Raw genomic sequence first — 19,067 nt, 5'->3', positions numbered from 1 at the left:
GGTATTAGCTATTATTAACTTGAGGAGGTGGTATGATGGGGTAAGTAGGGCAATTGGCCACAGGCTGAAGACCAGTTCTGTCCTTGAAGCTCACATTGACGTCTGTGATAATAAATCTTTTTGCCTCTTCTGTGCCTTAGATTTTTAAAATAGTCAGAGCTCCCCATGTGAAAAGCACTGTGATATAAATATCATTATTGTGAAAGTAAAAGCTCTGTGTTTCTGAATAAAATCTATTGTAGAAAGTTAAATAGCAGCTTCAACTGAACATGTAGCAATTGCTTTCACTTTTTTTTTTTTGCTATGATTTGTCACTCAGGAAGTAGAAAAAGTTTTTGATAATTGAAACTTTGTCCTCCTAGGGGTATATTTTCTGTGTGCTCGTTCATGCTGAACTGGTGTATTTGTAGAATAACTGTTAAGCAGTATCTAAATTTAAAGTAGACAGTGAAATATATATGTACCCAAACTGTAGAATTGAACTAAACATATATAGCTTTTCCATGGAGTTTCATTTAGTTTGCATTTTCAGAGTTTGAACTAACTCTGTGTGTGCATGTGTATGCATATGCTTTGTTCTCACAGATCTAGAAACTCGTGTTGAGGTAGAAGAGCAATTTTCAGCTTATTCTTATATTTAGAATTTGAAAACGGATTGAAAATCTGTAAGGTTATGAAGAGATTTAGACTTTTCCAACATCCATGAGAAAATGTGTATATTATGGGGGAAAAAACAGTTCAGCACCTGCAAAATATCTGTTGTCTTTCTCATGACATCGAGATAACTAGGAGCCCTATTTAAGCGTATTTAAGTAGGGAAAATTTACACCTGAGAGGACATCCTCCTTGTAACAAGCAATATGCACACAGGTAAACCCAGGTGACCAAACCACAGCTAAGGTATTAAGGACAAGTTTATTCTGAAGTCCAAAACCCTAAATACACTGCTAAAAATCGTGCAGCAGGCAAAAAAAGCAGCCCTGGGAGGCCCGTTCAGGTGCCTTTATGACAACACCTTTTGCATGCACATGACTTCAGAGTAATAATCTCCTCTGTGCTTTATGGTTTCTTTCTCTCCCCAGAGGCCTGCAACAAGTGTGAGAACGGTCACTGCTTCTTGCAAAAGGGGAGTTAACTTCTCAAAACAGCAAAAAATAGGTAGTACCGTTCATGGGAAAGAATATTCTCCCACACTGGGTTTTTCCTAGGTCTGGTTTTCTTAGCAGCAAAAACCTCCTTCAGCGAAACTCTTTTTTCCTCCTCGAATAAATCTTACATGTTTACCCTTCTTTCCCTACACTCCTTTTCTTAAAAAAACACTGAATCATGAATTCTTCAAAATCCCTTTTAAAGAGCTCTGTGGCATGAAATAATGGATGTTTAGAGATACCACAGGGAACTAGTTTAAAATTGAAACTACTTGACATTGGTGAAGAACTGTGATTGATTTAATCCTTTAGTATTTTTCAGATGTGTTACAGTTGTGGTAGTGGAGCAGTATAAAACAAAACATCAAGCAAATGTAAACATTGAAGAAATTTGTACTAGAATTGCAACAGATGTACTGAAACATGCATGCTTTTGATTTTAGCCTTAATGCCATTAGGACAGCTCTATCATCCCATCCTAATGCATTTGACTTGCTAATTATAATTTGTATTTTTTATAAGGTTTGGCCTTTCTCATTCTGTAAGGTCATTTCAATGCTTAGAAATTGAAAGCAATAAACAGCTTGTTTATTGCTTAAAAAAAAAGTCAGGTATCTCTCCATGGAAACCAGCTTTCATAGAAATCCTGTGAACACCAGGGAATTTTCTTCTCCTGCTTACCAGTAAATGAGAAGTAGACTTCACACTGTGAAGTCGTTATGCAAATGCTGCTGCTTATTTATCACCTCCCCCAAATTGTATTTATGGTCTGAAAATGAAAGTAAGTAGGGGTTTAGTTAAATTATTTATTACCCACTGGTAGAGTATGGATACAATAGGTAAAGAATATTGAATTTTTTCAAGACTCACAAACTCTTTAGAACCTTAAATCATAACCTTAAACTGTTGTGTTATCTGATGTTGTGAGTGGCCACTGCAAAAATAGTCAGGTAAACCATTGAAACCCTTATGCATTGTGATTAAAGAGTAGTGTGGGTTTTGGTTATTGGTGGTGAATTCTCCCTGGTTTTATGGGCGTGTGCTGACCTTTCTTAGGCACCTACTGTCCTTGCCATGGAAGCGGTGTTCTTGCCCGGTGTTGAATGGTGAAGTGCATTCAGTGCATATTGGACATAAATTTCTAGTGTAGATTACCTAATTTTCTGTCATAGTTAGTGTGTGGAGAATAGGAGTATGATGCTGTATCATCAAAGTGGTGCTTTGCAGGGGCAGGTTGGACAGATTTTCAGCCAGGTAACTTTGGAAGTAGTGGCAGCTATTACTGCTGATTGAGGTTTGGAGATCAGAACCTCTTTCTGAACTATGGAAAAAGTGTCACTTCTGCTTCAGAAAGACCTGTGGAAGTTTTTGCTCACTGCCTCCTAGATTGCTTCTATGATATATTTGAGTATCATTTGAGGCGTAATGATTGCAGGGATGTCCCCTGCCTTTTGCTTGTTTTGCTAGGAACGAGCAGTTATGCTGTAGTATTAATGATACTCTTTCAGTAAAATGACACAGCATGCATTTTTTTTCTACTAGTAGTCATTTTCTTCTACTGTTAGTCTTTTTTTTCTATTGAAGTTTAAACTCTCCTGTCACACAGTTCCTAAGAAAATCAATGTTGCATTTGTGTGGTTTAGGAAAGATCATCTATAGATAGGCTTTAGTAAGTTATGGGGTGCTTTGGAGTAGCGTTTACAGTTAAATTCTTCCTTAACATAAATCTTAACTAAGTAAAACACAACTTTAATTTATTGATTTACCAACTTGAAGACCAGCAAACCAACTAGTTTTACTATGTTACCTGATCCAATGCCTTGGTGTATTGCAGCACTTGTTCTGCAGAGAGCTAGTTGTGAAATTTCAAATGTTGTTCTTGGGTCATAGGGAATGCTGATAATAACATCGTTTGAGGTACCAAAGAAATTAGCAAGGAACTAAAAAGTTTTAGACTGATCTTTTTACTCCATCCCCCTGAAAAAACTTGCTACTGCGTGTGTCGTGTTGGTTCTGAACTTCTGGTGCATAATTAATGAGTCTCCTATAATTCAACAGTGTTATCAATGGATTACTTGCTTTTGTCAGTCCTCTGATCAGGCTTCACTGAATAACTTCACAGCAAAACCTTTGCAATTATCTTAATTCTTTCACTGTATTATATATTGCTTTTGAGTTGTGATAAATTCAGTTATGACTGTTAGCAAGCTCTTAACCTTAAGAGTTGTCAGAAAGCTGTTGGCCATAATAAAGTCAGTGCCTACACTAAAAATAAATAATAAATATTTATGAGTATAAGAATGAACAACATACTGAAGAAAGTGAGCTGGAGTCTCTTTCTGCCTGACACAAGTGGGAAAGGCAGTCTTTGTGGTGAGGTGACAAAAGGTGTGGATGAGGCTCTGAAAAGTGTAATATATTGAAAAGACTTATGAGAGGCTAAGGAAAAGAAGAAGAATGAAAAAAGAAAAGTGTGTGTATTTGGGGGGGATGTGACTGAGGAAGGTCAATGTGACTAGCAGGTGAGAGTAAATTAGTAAAATTTTGTCATGCTTTATTCACATATATATAAGAAGTACCCAGTAGAGCAGTGCATGGATACATACGTAGATTTGTAGTCACACTAATTGCCCGAGAGCTTCTTTCTGGTAAAATACTGTGGTGTTTAATGCTACTGAAGTTGGAGACCACTACCCCCTGGGGATCTGAGGGACAAAGTAATGCAGTGCTTGTTGAGCCCTGTATGTAGCAATTGCTGCAGGGTACCTTAAATCATCATTTCTAAAAACATTTACTGACCAGCAGTAATGGGGAGAAAGGAAAAGGTATTTGTTCCATGTTCCTGCTCTGGTTTTATTTTTTTCATCACACCTGACAGGGGTTTACCAGAAACTGAGAAAGTCAGAAAATAAGTAATTACATTGAAGCATTTTTCATCTCTTAACTGGTTATGGTTCACAGCTGCATCATAGGCATATAGAGTCTCTGCCAAAGTATAGCCAGCCTGTATCTTACAGAGAATTAAAAGTCACATACCACTGAAGACATGAAAACTGTATTTCTAATTGAAAATGTCTTCATCCAGAATACCATTGCTTTAAATTGAATTTGACTAGTTCACACCTTTCACAGAAACAAGAGAGTTGCTGTAAATTTTCACTGACAGTTATTCAGTGTTACTCTTGTAAGTGACTTCATCACCAATAGCATCAGTGTCACAAAGCTAGGTCAAGGCTTGAGTTCAGCTGCTGTTCTGTGCCACAACCTGATTTCCGCTCTTGCATATGATGTGCAGTCTTTAACCCATGAGATGCTATGGATTTAAGGCAAAAGGTAAAATTACCTTTCATAGCTCCATAATAATACAATTATCCATTATGTAATATTTTATCTTCTTCAGATGGTTGTTCAAATTACTTTCTTCCACTTGTGTTCTGCAGTGCTGGTTTTGCATGTTCCCATAAAAAAATATTTAATTATTTTCTACTGAGAGGTATGCTGCAGTTTTATGAATTGTGCGGTTCTAGCTATTTTCTTTGCATTTCTCTTTGTACCTTGTAGGCTTATCCAGATGAGTCTTATTCCAGGTCTGTTTCCTGCAATGGCATCAATGGGTATACTAGTTTTCCCTTGGGAATAACTTACTAAACTGTAAAGATGTTTTTCAAGACATTTATACTTTATTAACCTGTTGGTTGGCACACTCGGTCTGTGCTAGTTTGCATTGTGTCTTGGTTTTGAGGTGATTTGCATCTTCTCTTGGCAAATGAAAGCAGTATTTGCTAATGTGGGGAACCTCACAGTTAGAGCTGCCTAGGGGCAGTTCTTGCCTATATTCACTAGCATACTGATGGAGCAAGCTTACTAATTTCCAGAGGAATGTTGAAATTCATGAAGTGTTTGGAATTTGCTTTTTGGATACTGTTCCTAAATTTCTCAAAGACAGTAGCAATATTTACTTGCATCAGTCTTGAAATAAACTCAGTTGAGATACTGCAAGAAAGATTTAATTTTGTTTTGAAGTAAGAAAACACTCATGATTCTTTGAAGTTTTTAAGCTGTTATAGGCTGACTCAGACATCCCTTGCCAACAGGTTGCTAATGTGGAAGTGTTTGCTGAGGAAATATTACTGCATGCCTGGTCGTTTTTTTTTCTTTCTGCTTTGGATGCTTGTTTTGCTTGTGTGGAGCTTTTAGGGGTATAAGTGAGGGGTGTCTTCTGAAGGCACTGTGATATTGGAGGAATGTGGGGAATGGCTTGAATAAGGCTTCCTTGTCTGTGTCTCAGCTCCAAAAATCTGCCATTCTTGTACCATAGATAATGCAGTGGTTTGATAGGGTAATACCTGACAGCATAGCTTTTAAAGCAGTTGCCAGAAGATGTACTGCAGAGCTTTAGAAAGCAAAGGCTTAGAAGTAGGTCAACAGCAAAGCTTCAGTGAAACTATAGTAAATATAGCTGTCATTGGCTAAGAGTGAAGTTTTCCAGTTATCTTATCTTGCAGTTGTGCAAGTCTGACTTGCTGTGTATTTTTAAGTGTGCATTCTTTGCCTTGAAACCTTATAGCATGGTTTAATTTTTATTTGTTTGCTGTTTTAAATTGCCAGGCCCAAATAATTTTTCTTCTATGTTCTCGCTCATTTCCACCCATTGCATTTAATTTTTATAATTCCCTTTCCATTTCCTGCACCAGCGTGATGTAGGATTGCTTCAGGAGCAAAGGATCAACAAAATCACTTCAGGGGGTGCACTTTGTGCCTCTGAGTTCTACTTCCCCAGTGTCGGTTTTGTGTCTGAAACATCATTTCTATTCTACCTCTCATCTGAGACAGATACTTTAGATTAACTTTGGAACCAAGTTTAAATCTTTTTCTATGTGGAAGCATCTAAATATTAATTTACAGTTTAACTCTTGGTTCTGTAATTTATTTCAATACTGAAGCTGTGTTTTCTAATCTACATATTTTTTTCACTGTTTGCTATTTTAAAGCTTTCTTACAGCTGGAGAAAAAAGAACAAAAATTAACCATCGATCAGCCACCTAAAGGAATAAGGAAAAATTATTCTTTCACAAATGAAGAAGTAAGGCAGATCGATCGGGAAAACCAAAGGTTGCTGAAAGAACTGTCCAGACAGTCTGCAAAGCCAAGAAGAAGTACCACATTGAAGAAAACATCTGTACCGTCTCCTAGATTGTACCACAGTGCCCTCAACAGGCAAAAAGAGCAGCAAAGAATTGAAAGAGAAAACCTGGTAAGTTTTGAGTATGGATGTGGATCAGTAAATTGGGAAGGACTATCTCTTGCCAGATGAACTATTGCTAAATATTTAGAAAATTGATGAAACAGTACTTGGACCTCTACTGCAGTAAGTCTTCAATGAATTTCCATTACTATTCTGTTTGCATAATTGTTCATAGGGGCAAGTGGGATTTTTTTGGGGGGAAGGTAGGGGCTGTGATGCTTTTTTCAGATGAAAATAGATTTTAGTTTATATGAGTTTGCTCTACTTTGATATAATGTAATTTAAGAGGAATAACTGTTATTGGTAAAACAATCAAACCATTGGATAGCAGTCTGACTGTTCATCGTGCTTCATGCATCAGGATTACTAGTCTCTCAAGAACAGGCTTACTGAAGATAATCAATATGATAGCATCAAACCCATTATATTTTAAATGCAGAGGATACAGAGTCAGTGTCAGTTTTGGGTTTTGTCTCATGGGTCTGTCTCTGAATATTTGTAGCACTCTGCTTGTCACAGGGTTTGTGATGGCAATCACAATAGCTTACTTTAGTGGAAAACAAAAATTCAGACTCATTTGTAAGGATATTGGCAGAGTACTCAAATAACAAAAGTAACACTGGTTTGAATAAGATACTTTTAGTAATTGAATTGTAATAGATACATGTAATGACATTTTCATATCTCCTACTTATTAGTATGCTTGAAAAAGAGATAAAATATAATTAAAATAATTGTAAAATGTATACCGGAAATAATTTATTACTTTTTTCCCTTCTGTGTAAGTGTAGGTTGCATTTCCTTTTATATACATATAGACTGAGATACAATTCAACATGGAGAAAGTCTGATTGCCCTATTCAGGGGAATCTGTTACGTTTTAATTCTTCCAGTTTTCAGACATCTGGATTGTTAAGACTTTGAAGTAGGAAACTTTCTCCCTAGCTCCACTGCACTGCAGTTGACATTATACTTCACATTATTATACTTGACAGCCTAAAAGAATTTAGCACAAGAATTTGTTACAGTTGTGTGATACTTCTGAATGGCTGGGCTAGAAGTGTGTATTTTGATTGGTGTGTTTAGGCTGGTAGGAGGGCTTTCTTCATGTGTTGGGGATAGTGGAGATGTTTATTTAAAACTCTGAAAACAGGACTTGCTGTAACACAAGAACCTTGATAATAGGAGTATATTCTTAGGCTGTGGGGAGGAAGTGCTGTGTCACAGTCACATAAGATGTAACAGTAATATGCTGTACTGCATAACAACAAATTATTCCAGTAAATTAATGTATAGGATGTTTTACAATACACTTTTGTTTACACAAAGACACAAACCTTTTCTCTTACGATATATTGCAGTATTTGTTCAAGACTGTCTTGCCTTTTCACCCTTTGGATCAAAAAATGCAGCAAACCTAAACACATATAGTCATTTCACACATTGCTGTTTTAGTACACGGTAGATATTTATGGTGGTTGCGTGTAGTCCAAGAAATAATATTCTTTATTTACTTGTCCATTTATACTTTAGTTGTCGTCATCAACGTGGGCAGACATGTTTGATACGAGAATAATTCCTAGAATTTATATTAGGACATCATGCTAGTTTAGACTATAAAATTTGCTTTATTCTTTTCCCCAAACTCAGGATGATATATTTTGCTCCTCTCTTTGGAACAGTGATTCATCAGTACAGCTGTCACGTTTTGTTTAACACTGCTATTGTTTCTCAGCAATGTATTTTACTTTTTTATTCTTCTTGAAGTGTAGCGCACCGAGAGTATCATAGTTGTAACATATTAATTTTTCTAGCACTACTTTTTGGGATTACAGGTATGACATGCTTTTCTCTGAGACTGTAAATAAAAGAACATCTCTACCCTGCCCATTGATGACTTTTTTTTGCTCTATATAGACAAAAGTATGTGCTTTATGAAGTTGTTTTCTTCTAGTCAGCAGCTTTCTTCACCTTTGTAGATTTGAACAGATGGAGTTCCATGGAACTTCCTTATTAATCTTCTGTTACTTCTCAGGAGTTCTTTTATACAAGGCCTGAGAGTACTTCATACTGGATATGCTGCTTGATACACCTTAGTGAAATGTTTGTTGGAGAAGGATAAAGAGTTTTGTAAATAATTCAAGAACAGAAATCTACAACAGTAGTCTCTGCAGGGAGTTAAAGAGTTTTGATGCAGAGATCTTTTTTTTTCCCCCTGTTGATGTACAGCTTTCATAATTTCTTGCCCTGAGGTTAACAACTTGTCTAGGGAAAACTTTCACTTTTTCCACTAGAACGTTCTTGGAGTAATGTCTATACTTACTGTTATCCAAAAGCTTGATTTCTGGTGCTGGAGTTTGGCATCAGAGGTGATGCAGGGAGAGTAAGTAAAATTTTAGGAAATTACAGGGGAATCTGAATGGTTTAGTGCTCTCTAGGTTTGTGAAAGGGTGCCAGGAAGTACAGGGAATATATGTTCCCATAGACTCTGTTAGAAAGAGCTTAGGTGGAATAAAAAGATGCATTACTCTGAAGAACAGTAGTTTTAAAGTACTGATTAGCAATTTATGGAAAAAGCACAATTAGCAAAATAGATTGCTGCTAAAATTAATGCCAGAATTTTGTACTTGCTACTTTTGACTGTATGCTTTCATAAATGGAACCTGCTTTTGGTGGCTTATCTCAGCTAGCAAGACCAGAGTGCCGTGCTTGCCAATAGAGGATGCTGCTGATTCAGAAAACATTCTACTGCTGTGTTTGAAGATATTCTCAACTCCATCTCTTCTTCAGTGGAAAGGGACTTAAATGTGACTGATGTATTGCTTTTTTCCCGTGTCTGCATGTAGTGTGTCTATCTGTATTGACATTATTTTTGCCAGTATAAATAAGATACTCAACTTCATGGACTGGACACTATACGCCATTGAAATATTTAATGGTTTATTGTGTAATGCAAAAATGTATACTGGCATATATGGGGAAGTGTTTGGGGTCCTTGAAATACAGATTAGCAGCCATCACACCATTCTTCAGTCACTTTATTAGAACTTAGAAAGAATTAATATCTCTCTATTGTTTTATCTTGCCTTTTTTTTTATCATTTTTATAAATTCCAACTGGGATTTAGGTGTTAGATGACCTTGGTGAGCTAAGCTGCTGTGTTCAGGCAGGTTCCTAGGGGACAAGTGACCTTTTCAGTTCACACTGGAATTTCACTGGAAGATCTCAGCAGCTCAGGCACAGCACTTCTCAAACCTTAGCTTAAGGGAGATAAGGGTGTTCTTTTTTGTATATATTTGGTCTTTCTATACATCCCTGTGCATTCTTCCTGCCCCATGCTTTTATGGCTCACTGTACATAACATTCCATGTTCTTCTTTCTCCCACCTCATATTCCCACAAAATGAACCCTAAGCCCCAACAGATCAAACTTTGCTCTCAGTTCCAGTATAGTCACTCTTCTACACAAATTAAATCACTTATTGTGTTCCTCTGCAAGGGCAGTCTTCCTCTTTTCACCTACTTGGTTCCCCAAGTCCTCTCTGCTGCAGATTCATTAATACTTCTCCCCAGTACTTGCTGTAGTCAGTGGCCCCTACCAGCACGAAGATCCTTCAGGGAGGCTATTTCCCTTCTTTTGCAGTCTGAGCTGGCTTAGTCCTGCTGGAAATCCTGAACCTCCTTTAGAAATACATTTATTGCATTGCTGTGAAGGTAAATAAATGTGTATTCATTTGTCTCCATTTAATGGTGTAGATGTGCATGGTAATGGATGGGAAATAAAGGGCAAAGGAGGGATAGTGCTTCTGGCCATCCCCCTACCTGGCTGCTACCACATACACAAAATATACCTTTGATCCTGTGCTGCACAGCACCTGTCCTGCCATCTGTGTTGTGCTGCAAACAGGGCAAACTTAGAGGCATGGAAAGAAATAGGAGGGGGAGGGCACTGGTCCATCAGGGTTGCACCTGAGCATCATGTACTTCCCTCCCTAAAAGTATTCCACACTGCTTTTTCTCTGCCTTCCCTTTGTCCTGTCTCCAGGAACCATCCCTGGAGTCAGAAAGCATCAGCAGGCCTTGGATGCTGCACACTTACATGGTTGTAGAAAGAATACTAAGGTTGTTGGCCTTACTGGTCTCCCTCTGGAGAAGAAAGCTGTAGAGAATGCAGCTGAGGTCTTAGGAACTCAGAAGTACTCTACTTAGGTCTCAGGAACTCAGAAGTACTCGAGTTGATGGCTCCTCAAAAACACAAGCGCACAGGGTTGTATATGGTATTTTCACTTAGTAGGTTCAAAGGCACTGTATGCTGAGACTAAAGACAAAACATTGGTATTTCCTGAGATTACAAAGTGCAATGCCAAAAAAAAGTTTCCACAGCCCTCTAATGGGGGGGGGGGGGGGGGGGAAGCTGTCAGGATGTGACACAGATGTGCCTGGCTAAAATATACTACAATACAGTACAAATATAGTGTAGTTCTGTGATGATAGTATTTAGACTGTAGGCTCTTTGTGGTCAAATTTCTTATGGTCTTTAGATTCCTGACCTAGACTTAAGATTCCTGAATACTGCTATGGTAATTATAAAGACTGACTTAGTGGCATGTTCAGGAAAAGCTTTGAATATTTTGCAAACTGCTTGAATTTGTGGTGGGTTTTTTTCTGTACTCTTAGCCTACTTTCCTTGTGGTGATGCCAGCCAGACGTAACAGCTGCTCATTTAAAAAGACTTTTCTGTAGATGGAAGAACTCTTAAGAGTTTTTTGACATTCAGAGTTTGTCAGATTAGAGCTAGTTAGTGCAATTGACAATTAAAGAAAATTACAAGTACTTGTATTGATAATAACAGAAAACTGTCCTTGAATGCAGTTATCTGTTTCCCCCTCCCCCACCTGGACTCTGCAAAGGGACAGTGTGGTCACTAACATCAGTGACATTAGAGCAGGCATAATATAAATAAATTTGAACAGCTGTCAAGGAACACTAGTCAGCTGGTTAGGATTCAGAGGAGGTGAAACTGAAACCTTCATGCTTTTAAAAAGCTAAGTAACCAAGAAACAGTAACATTTTTTATCTTCTCAGTGAACTCATTTTAAGAGTGCTACATTTTCAGTGATTTTTTTTTTTCCTTCCTTTTTCAACGCAGATGCAGGAAAGTCTGCATTGGTTATTTTATATTTCACAGAATCACAGAATATGCTGAGTTGGAAGGGACCCACAAAGATCATAGAGTCCAACTCCTGCACAGGACACCCCCAAGAGTCACACCATGTGCCTGAGAGCGTTGTCCAAATTTTTTCCTTTTTCTGACAGAGAGCATCAGAATTACCTTCAGTGTTCTCCTGATGTGTCCAAAATTGAATTACCAAATTTTTAGTTTGGCCTACTTTATAGAAGCAGGTTTTAAATTTTGTTGGGTTTCTTTGTTCTCTGCTTTTTGGCAATCTGACGTTTCCTTCTGTCATTGACAATATGTATTTTAGTGTCTTTATAGATACTTATCTATGTCCAAATGTCTAGATTTATAAAGGATTGTTCTATTCCTAGAAGGTAATCATGCAGGAACACCCACTGTGATTTTTTTTCTTTTTTTTTTTGATATTCTACTTTTACTATAAACTCAGTATTAAAGTAAAAGAAGACGGGGAAAATGTAAGCTTGGGAAGTCTTTTGCCAAGCTTGGGAGGTCATCAGTGCTATGATACTATATATGTATTGAGCTTGAATCAAGAGCTATGAGGAGATACAATGTGATTTAGAGCAATTAATAACATTCTTGCCATTAGTGTCTGTTATTCATTATTTTTATTCCTTAAAATTTGATTGGGAACATATATTTGGTTCTAAACACCTGGATTGTTTTCTGTGATCTTTTTCTCTGATCATTGAGATCAGTGATGAAATGTCTGTTTACTTTAGTGATGCATGATTAAGGCTCCAGAGATTTAGTACTTCAAAAGAACAAGGAAAGTGGCAGCTGTCTTCAGTCCATTTCTCAAAAGGAGAACATAATGAAAGAATTAGTATATTTATATGTGTAACTGATAAAGAACATCTGTTCAAGGTACTTGTACCTTGCACAAAGTAGTTCCTCACTTAAGAACCTCAAGATTGTAGGGTTGGTAATAAAAACATAACAATTGGATTAGTTCTGGGTTACAGATTTAGTAGGTCAGGGCTGCCATTTCAGTGTGTTGATGAGTTCATTTCTGTATGCAGCAGGCTGTTCTCCAAACAGCAAAATTCACGTCTGCAAATAGTGCATAAATTAACATGCCCTTGGTACAATCTGCAGCAGAGGGCAAGGAAACCTCAGGAGCTGTTCTCCCATTCTCTGGAAGAGCTTTCCTTCAGACCCTTCTGCACCATGGAATCTACATCTGCTCTTTCCATAGCTCAGGGCTGAATCAAGTCCAGTGATAACCTGTTCAAAAAGTAATATTTTAGTACTGAGAGGTCTCTTTTTTTTTTTGCTTTAGTAATGGGAACTTGATACTTGTTGAAATACAGGCATAAAAGCAAAAGCAGACAATTGTATTTATTTATAAAGAATAAATATATGTAAATATTGTATGTTCAGAATCAAGCTTGAAATTAGTGCACTGTTAAGGTATGCAAATTTTATGACGCTGTTACAGTGGAGTGCAGACTTGAAACATGCTTGACTCATTGGAAAGTCACTTCTACAATTTACCTGATCCATTTGTGATGGAACTGAATGTATTGAGAGCTTCCATTTTTAATACTGAAGGTAAATGGGTGATCTCTGCAACTCTAAATGTATATAACTGTACTAGGACTTGCAGATGAAGTTGTTAGTAAAATATTGGATATAACATTTAGAGACAAGTCTACCATTTCATGTTCTGTAACTGACTTTAGTGAAGAGCTATTTCTAGCTGAAGTCCTTCCTTTGACTTTTGCTTACTTAGGTATTTCCACTTGACTGTGAACTGGCTGGCACTTGTTGCAGGCACTTGTGACATGTTATGTCTGAGCCAAAATCACTTGTCCTTTCTCTCTTGTACGCTCTGTGCAGGTTTCTAGTGCCCATGCATAAACTACCAGGAGTTTGTAGATTCCTGTTACAGTTAGACAATGACAACTGACATCCTGTGAATCCTGTAATATTTCCTAAGTCACTTATTGTAATTTTTTGTATTCTTATTTTAAAAAAAATCAGTACGTGATTGGGGCTGCAGTTTAATGGTGATACAGACAGCTTCTTGACTTCTACCATATAAGTATGCCTCTAGACAATACATCCTATTAGCAGAGTTATTTTTAGTGCTTCAGAGACTTCTGTAACCACAGTTTGCATTGTTTGTTGTTCATAGGATGCATGTCAAACCCTGAACAGCAACGGTTGTGTCATTGCCAAATGTTTGTAGGCCATGAAATGAACAGAAATTAGTTAGTAGAGGAAATCTGTAGATCTGTGTGAGGCAACCACTGAAGGTGAAATATATTAAAATTTTGAAGTTGTTAATTGGATATTGCATGTAGCTGGGTACTTCCCAATTTGTCCTCTTATCGGATTCTTTTTTTAGATTATCGAAATTTCTTAAACCAGTAAATCCTGTTTCAAGTAAAAGTAATTATAGAATAGGAAACTATTTTACAGATACTATGTAAGTAGCTATTCCAATTTATCACTTATTGCATGATTGCCAGGGCTAATTTCAACAAGAGGAAATGGTGTCTGTATCAATAATTTCAACTAGAGTCTCTTAAAATTACATTATGGATAAAACAAAGTGTGTCCTGTGGATGGATGTTTGTGCTTTCCTTTTGAAATTTGTTTCACAGACTTGGGGTCAGTAATCCTCTCTGGGGATCATATAGGGCAATATAAAATGGTCTAAGTAATTTTTGCAAAGCAAAGATTAAAAAAACAACTCCTAACTTCTCATCCTTCTAGAAATTTAGAAGGGAGGACTAACCAAAGGTCAGATTAGAAGAGTGCAGGCCACTTCCTCGCTACCTTTACTATCACCCAACAGATGTATTGTTTCAAGTTACCATAAAGTACAAAGAACTTTCAGGTACTGAAGATGTACTCAGTGTAGAACTGATGATGTGCAAGGGATAGTTACAGTTTGTGTCATCTCATAACACTGAGAAAAGAATTGTTCATGAGCAGAATAGCTTACGCTGGTCACCAATGGAAGAGTTCGTGTTATGCACTGCTAAAACTTTGGGGGTTTTTTGCAGGTCAAATAAAAATCAGTTTGTATTTGTTTTGTAGCATCTTGTTCATTCTTTCTCCTTGATGATATTTTTCTTCAATATTAAGGCTTTCCTGAAAAGACTGGAAGCGGTGAAACCAACAGCTGGGTTGAGACGTTCTGAACAACTGAGGGACTATCACCGCCAGATGAGTTATCTGAGTTCTTCACCTTCTGTAAGAAGGGCTAAGTCTCCTTTCACCCAGCTTAGTCCTCCAAGTAAGTACTTTGAAGTTGCAGATTATTGCATTTCTATGCATGTGTTTATCTTCTTATAATTCAGAATTGTGAAGCACTTACTGTTAAGAATAGCAAGTATGTTCCTTTTTCTGTTGTCTTTAGATTGATCATTTATCACACAGAAATCGTTAAAGTGATTTTTTTTTAATCATACCAAATATATGATGACTATATGCATTGTTTTGTTGCCCTCCTAGATTTCTAATAAATCTTTTCTTCTTGTCCAAGAAGAAAAAATCCCTGTTGTAGTGTGTTCCTAATTTTGCCAATATTGAAAGGAGAATAGAGGGGGGGGGGAAAACCCAACCAAAACACCCACAAAAACCTCAATGAATATTCAAATTCTCATTCAGAAAATGTAGATTTACTGATAGTAGCCTTGTTTTTCTCAGAAATTGTGTAAGATTTGGAAGTAGGTAATGTGTCCCTATAGACCCATGTATGTTGGGTTAAAGAACCACAGGCCTGAATTCTTTGTCCTGGTCATTTACAAACAGCTCATAACATTTTGGGTTTGTATTCAATTTACTGTGATTTGTTTCTGTAAACTATGGTAATGACAATTGCAGTAGTAACATAGCATGAAGTTTTCTGTTGTACTGAGCACAAGCATTCTCCCTTTGTGTGTGTGTTAACAGGAGGAACTTCAAGATTATCCACTGTACAAAATACACTGAGCCAGAGAAACGAAAAGCCCATGTCTGATTTAGCCAGTGGGGTATTACAGAGACCTAAACCCACTAATGTCCGTGCCGCTTGGTTGTAAGTGTGTTCCTTGCCTCGCATTCTGATATGATCCTCAGACTTCTATTTTTAGTGCTTTTGTAAATTCTATGTGCAAAAATATTTCTGCATTGTTCAGTGATTACAATGCATTGCATTTAATATAATTGCTTATAAAATGTTTCTAAGTGAACACTTTCCCTTATTCAGTGTTTTCCATGAGAGGAAGAACTTAGGAAAGAGAGGAAGATATCTAAATGGACAAATTAAATAGAAATTTAACTATTATTTTATTCTCAGAAGTGGAATTTGTATCCGTAACATGGAAGGACAGAATTACTGCACTATAGGTGCAAGATGTAAATAAAATCTTTAAAATGTTAATAATACTTTAAATACTGCATTAAATTCATAAGTATATGCTTCATTCCTGGATTGTCCTTGCTTTTCATCCTGGCTTTATGTAAGCCTTCTGAAATTTGTGGGTCATGTTCTTGTGACTGAATCTTTCACAGCAGTGTGAAGGGGTGCAAAGCAGATTGTATATTCCTGCATGGTGAGCTAGAATACTGAGGCTGCAGAAGATGATGTTTTGCCACTCTTAAACATTCGACACCTGGAGTATGTTTTGTACGCAAGGCTGTCTCTCTTCCAGAATTAAAAGGATTTGGGAAGTTGTATTGGATCTCGGAAGATGTATTGGGACATTTGTGTAGGAAAGAAGCATCTGATATTACTTGAACAAGGGTGAAGACTGAAGTGAACAGCAGTTTCAGATTCAGTGTAAACAAGAATAAGTTCTAGTTCTCAACCTAAAGAATAATATTAAGCAAGGGAAATACTTCATGGCCCTGCTTTTGCAGATGCTTGCTCTTCTCAGTGGGAAGATGCAAACTTGAACTGCAGGAAACATCTTCAATATTTGATTTTGAGAGTGACTGCTAACCAGGATTTAGAAACAAAAAAACAGTAGAAAGCAGTCTTGTTATGCTTCTTAACCTGTTTTTAAATGTCACGTTCATACCAAATATTTGTAGTAATGTCAGATAAGCTCCAGTAGCAACATCCATTTACAAGGGGAGTAAAATCTAATGGACTTGGTAATCACAAATAGTAGGTGGTGTGGTTTATTTCTATACATAAAGGCAAACTTTCAGTGAGCTTGTTTTGTAGGAATGTAGCCATATAATAGGAGCATAAATTGTGATGCCGCTGTCTGTGGATATTGCTGAAACCTTGCTTGCTTTCCCAGCTTCTTCCCAGGAGAGATACAAGAAATCTCTATATTGTGAATAAAGAATATTTGGTAATGCTGGGTCTTAGCCCTATGACAAGAAAAGTTTATTATTCTTTGCTAGTGCTTGCATGAGGGCTTAGGCTTTTGGGTATTCTGCATTGTAACACACTTTTTACTTGGTCCTGTGTGATAGTTTGGCAGAGCTGCTGCACTTGGTGACCTGCAGATCAAATTTAGCTGTTTGACTATATTTGAACTTCTAACTTTAAGCAACATCGAGGCAAACATTTGTATTGCGATTATTTTTCATGGATAGGAACTGTAAGGTTTTGTATAGTACTGCTGTATTTATTTTTATTATTGTGCTAATTAAAATTACTCATACTTTAAGGTTTTTGTCCTTGAATCTGAGTATCAGTCACAGCTTAAATACTTCTGAATATGATAGTTTTTTTTGATTACTTTCAATCGCTTCATCTTATTTAACTTTGGTATGAAAAACTGTCAATTTTGTATGTTGTTTGTAAATCATAAGAAATAAAATATTTAACATGAACTGCCGTTGCAGTGGCTTCTTTAAGAATTTTATAAATGGTATTAAGATGCAAAGGATGTTGAATAGCTTGGCACATAGAAAACCACAAAAAACACAGGTTTCCCAGTGTTCAAATATTAGATGTAAGGGAATAATGGTTTAGTCACAGGCTTTAGCCTGCATAGTTTGCCTGTGACCAGGTATTGCAAAAGTGTGAAAGGAGTAGTATCAATTGACTGTGAGTTCAAGTAGAAATTAGAGACCATCTGCAAAGTCTTCTAATTTCCAGGCTTTCAGAGCTTAGAGCTGCATTTTAGGTTACACTTCCAGCAAGTGTTACACTGAGTGCCACAGACTCAGGGCAGAGCTGCTTTCAGGGGAATGGTTAATTCATCGACAGTTTTAAACTCTGATCACAAGTGTCTTTATGGAGACTGCTGCCTGCAATCTGCCACAGCATATGCATTGGCACCCAAGCAGAAATAAACAGCCATTTACCTTTAAGTGCTTTCTGTATGTTTTCTTTCATGTACGGCCTCTTACCCCAGTGGAATTTTCCTGCATTGATACTCCTCATATTCCTTTTTAATAGTCTTTATTCCTCCCTCTATGTTTGGGTTTTTTTCCTTTTTCTTTTCTGGAATGCAACTTCTTTCATTTATTCTTCCAAGTAAGTTTCTTTGTGTCCTCTTAATTGTCTTATTCATTCATAAATACACTTTCCCCCCATTGTTTGGTACCTCTGCCTAGTACAGTCCATCATTGTCTCTGCCATCTTTGTAGCCAACTTCGATCTTCTCTAACACATCCAAATGCCATTTGCAACCTCATCAGTGAGCTAAATGTAAAATGGAGAGTTGGAGTGTGTTAGCAGTCTTCTCATAAGGAACCATTAGGAATGTGTAGAGGAAGGAGAAAAGGAAGAGAAGTGAAACTGGCAGCTAAAGCTTTTAAGGAAGACTAATGCACTTTGAAAACTAGTAGAAATATTTTCTTCACAAATTTATAGTTTGATAGATTGTGACCATGGTTATTTACAATGGGAAAAAAACCAGACCAGATAGCTAGAAAAGCAGGTGTTCAAGATAGTGACCATGAAAAAAGGGAGAGGTAACAATCAGGCCAGGTTTTGTCTTGGGACAAATAATTTAAATTTGGTTAATTTAAAAACAGTCTTTTTTTTTTTTTTGGACCAATTTTTTCCCCAAATGCTTGAGTTCTTCAGGTGGATAGATAGTTTCCAGACACTGTTTAGTGGTCTGTACCTGCCTTCAGGGAGAACAGAACTGCTGGTTGAAACCTGTGGCAGACACGCAGAGCCTATCATGCCAAGGGACAGAGACCCAGAACCACCTGCATCTGACAATAAATGTTTCAAATACAGAAGAGGGATAACTGGGAGGCATAGATATGAAGTAGTAAAAGATGAAAGTGAAATAAAAATTTATTTGATGATTACTTGCTTAGTCTTACCCTTTGGCCAGGTTGTCCAGAGAAGTTGTGGATGCCTCGACCCTGGAAGTGTTCGAGGCCAGGTTGGGTGGGGCCCTGAGCAACCTGGTCAGTGGAAGGTGTCCCTGCCTGTGGCAGGAGGTTGGAACTAGGTCATCTTTAAGGTCTCATCCAACCCAAACCGTGCTCTCATTCTATGATTCTTTTCCTAGGTGGATACGTACCAGACTTAACAACTGAAATAGCCACAACTCACT

At 37.2% G+C, this 19,067-nt stretch overlaps 1 protein-coding gene across 3 annotated transcripts in view; it reads left to right on the top strand.

Annotated features, from left to right (window-relative positions):
• CFAP97 (cilia and flagella associated protein 97) overlaps positions 1–17,379 on the top strand; it is a 31,485-nt gene extending 14,106 nt beyond the window's left edge. For all 3 annotated transcript variants that reach the window (XM_064652638.1, XM_064652639.1, XM_064652636.1), the window contains exons 4-6: positions 6,140–6,402; positions 14,692–14,842; positions 15,502–17,379. In XM_064652638.1, coding sequence (XP_064508708.1) covers positions 6,140–6,402; positions 14,692–14,842; positions 15,502–15,629 — 542 coding nt within the window. In that variant the 3' untranslated portion in view covers positions 15,630–17,379. The remainder of the gene's footprint in view (positions 1–6,139; positions 6,403–14,691; positions 14,843–15,501) is intronic.
• Positions 17,380–19,067: the final 1,688 nt, after the last annotated feature.

Source organism: Pseudopipra pipra, chromosome 4 (assembly GCF_036250125.1).
Source record: "Pseudopipra pipra isolate bDixPip1 chromosome 4, bDixPip1.hap1, whole genome shotgun sequence".
Lineage (NCBI taxonomy): Eukaryota > Metazoa > Chordata > Aves > Passeriformes > Pipridae > Pseudopipra > Pseudopipra pipra.
Note: the sequence above shows the minus strand (reverse complement) of the source record. Positions and strands in the feature narration are given on the sequence as shown.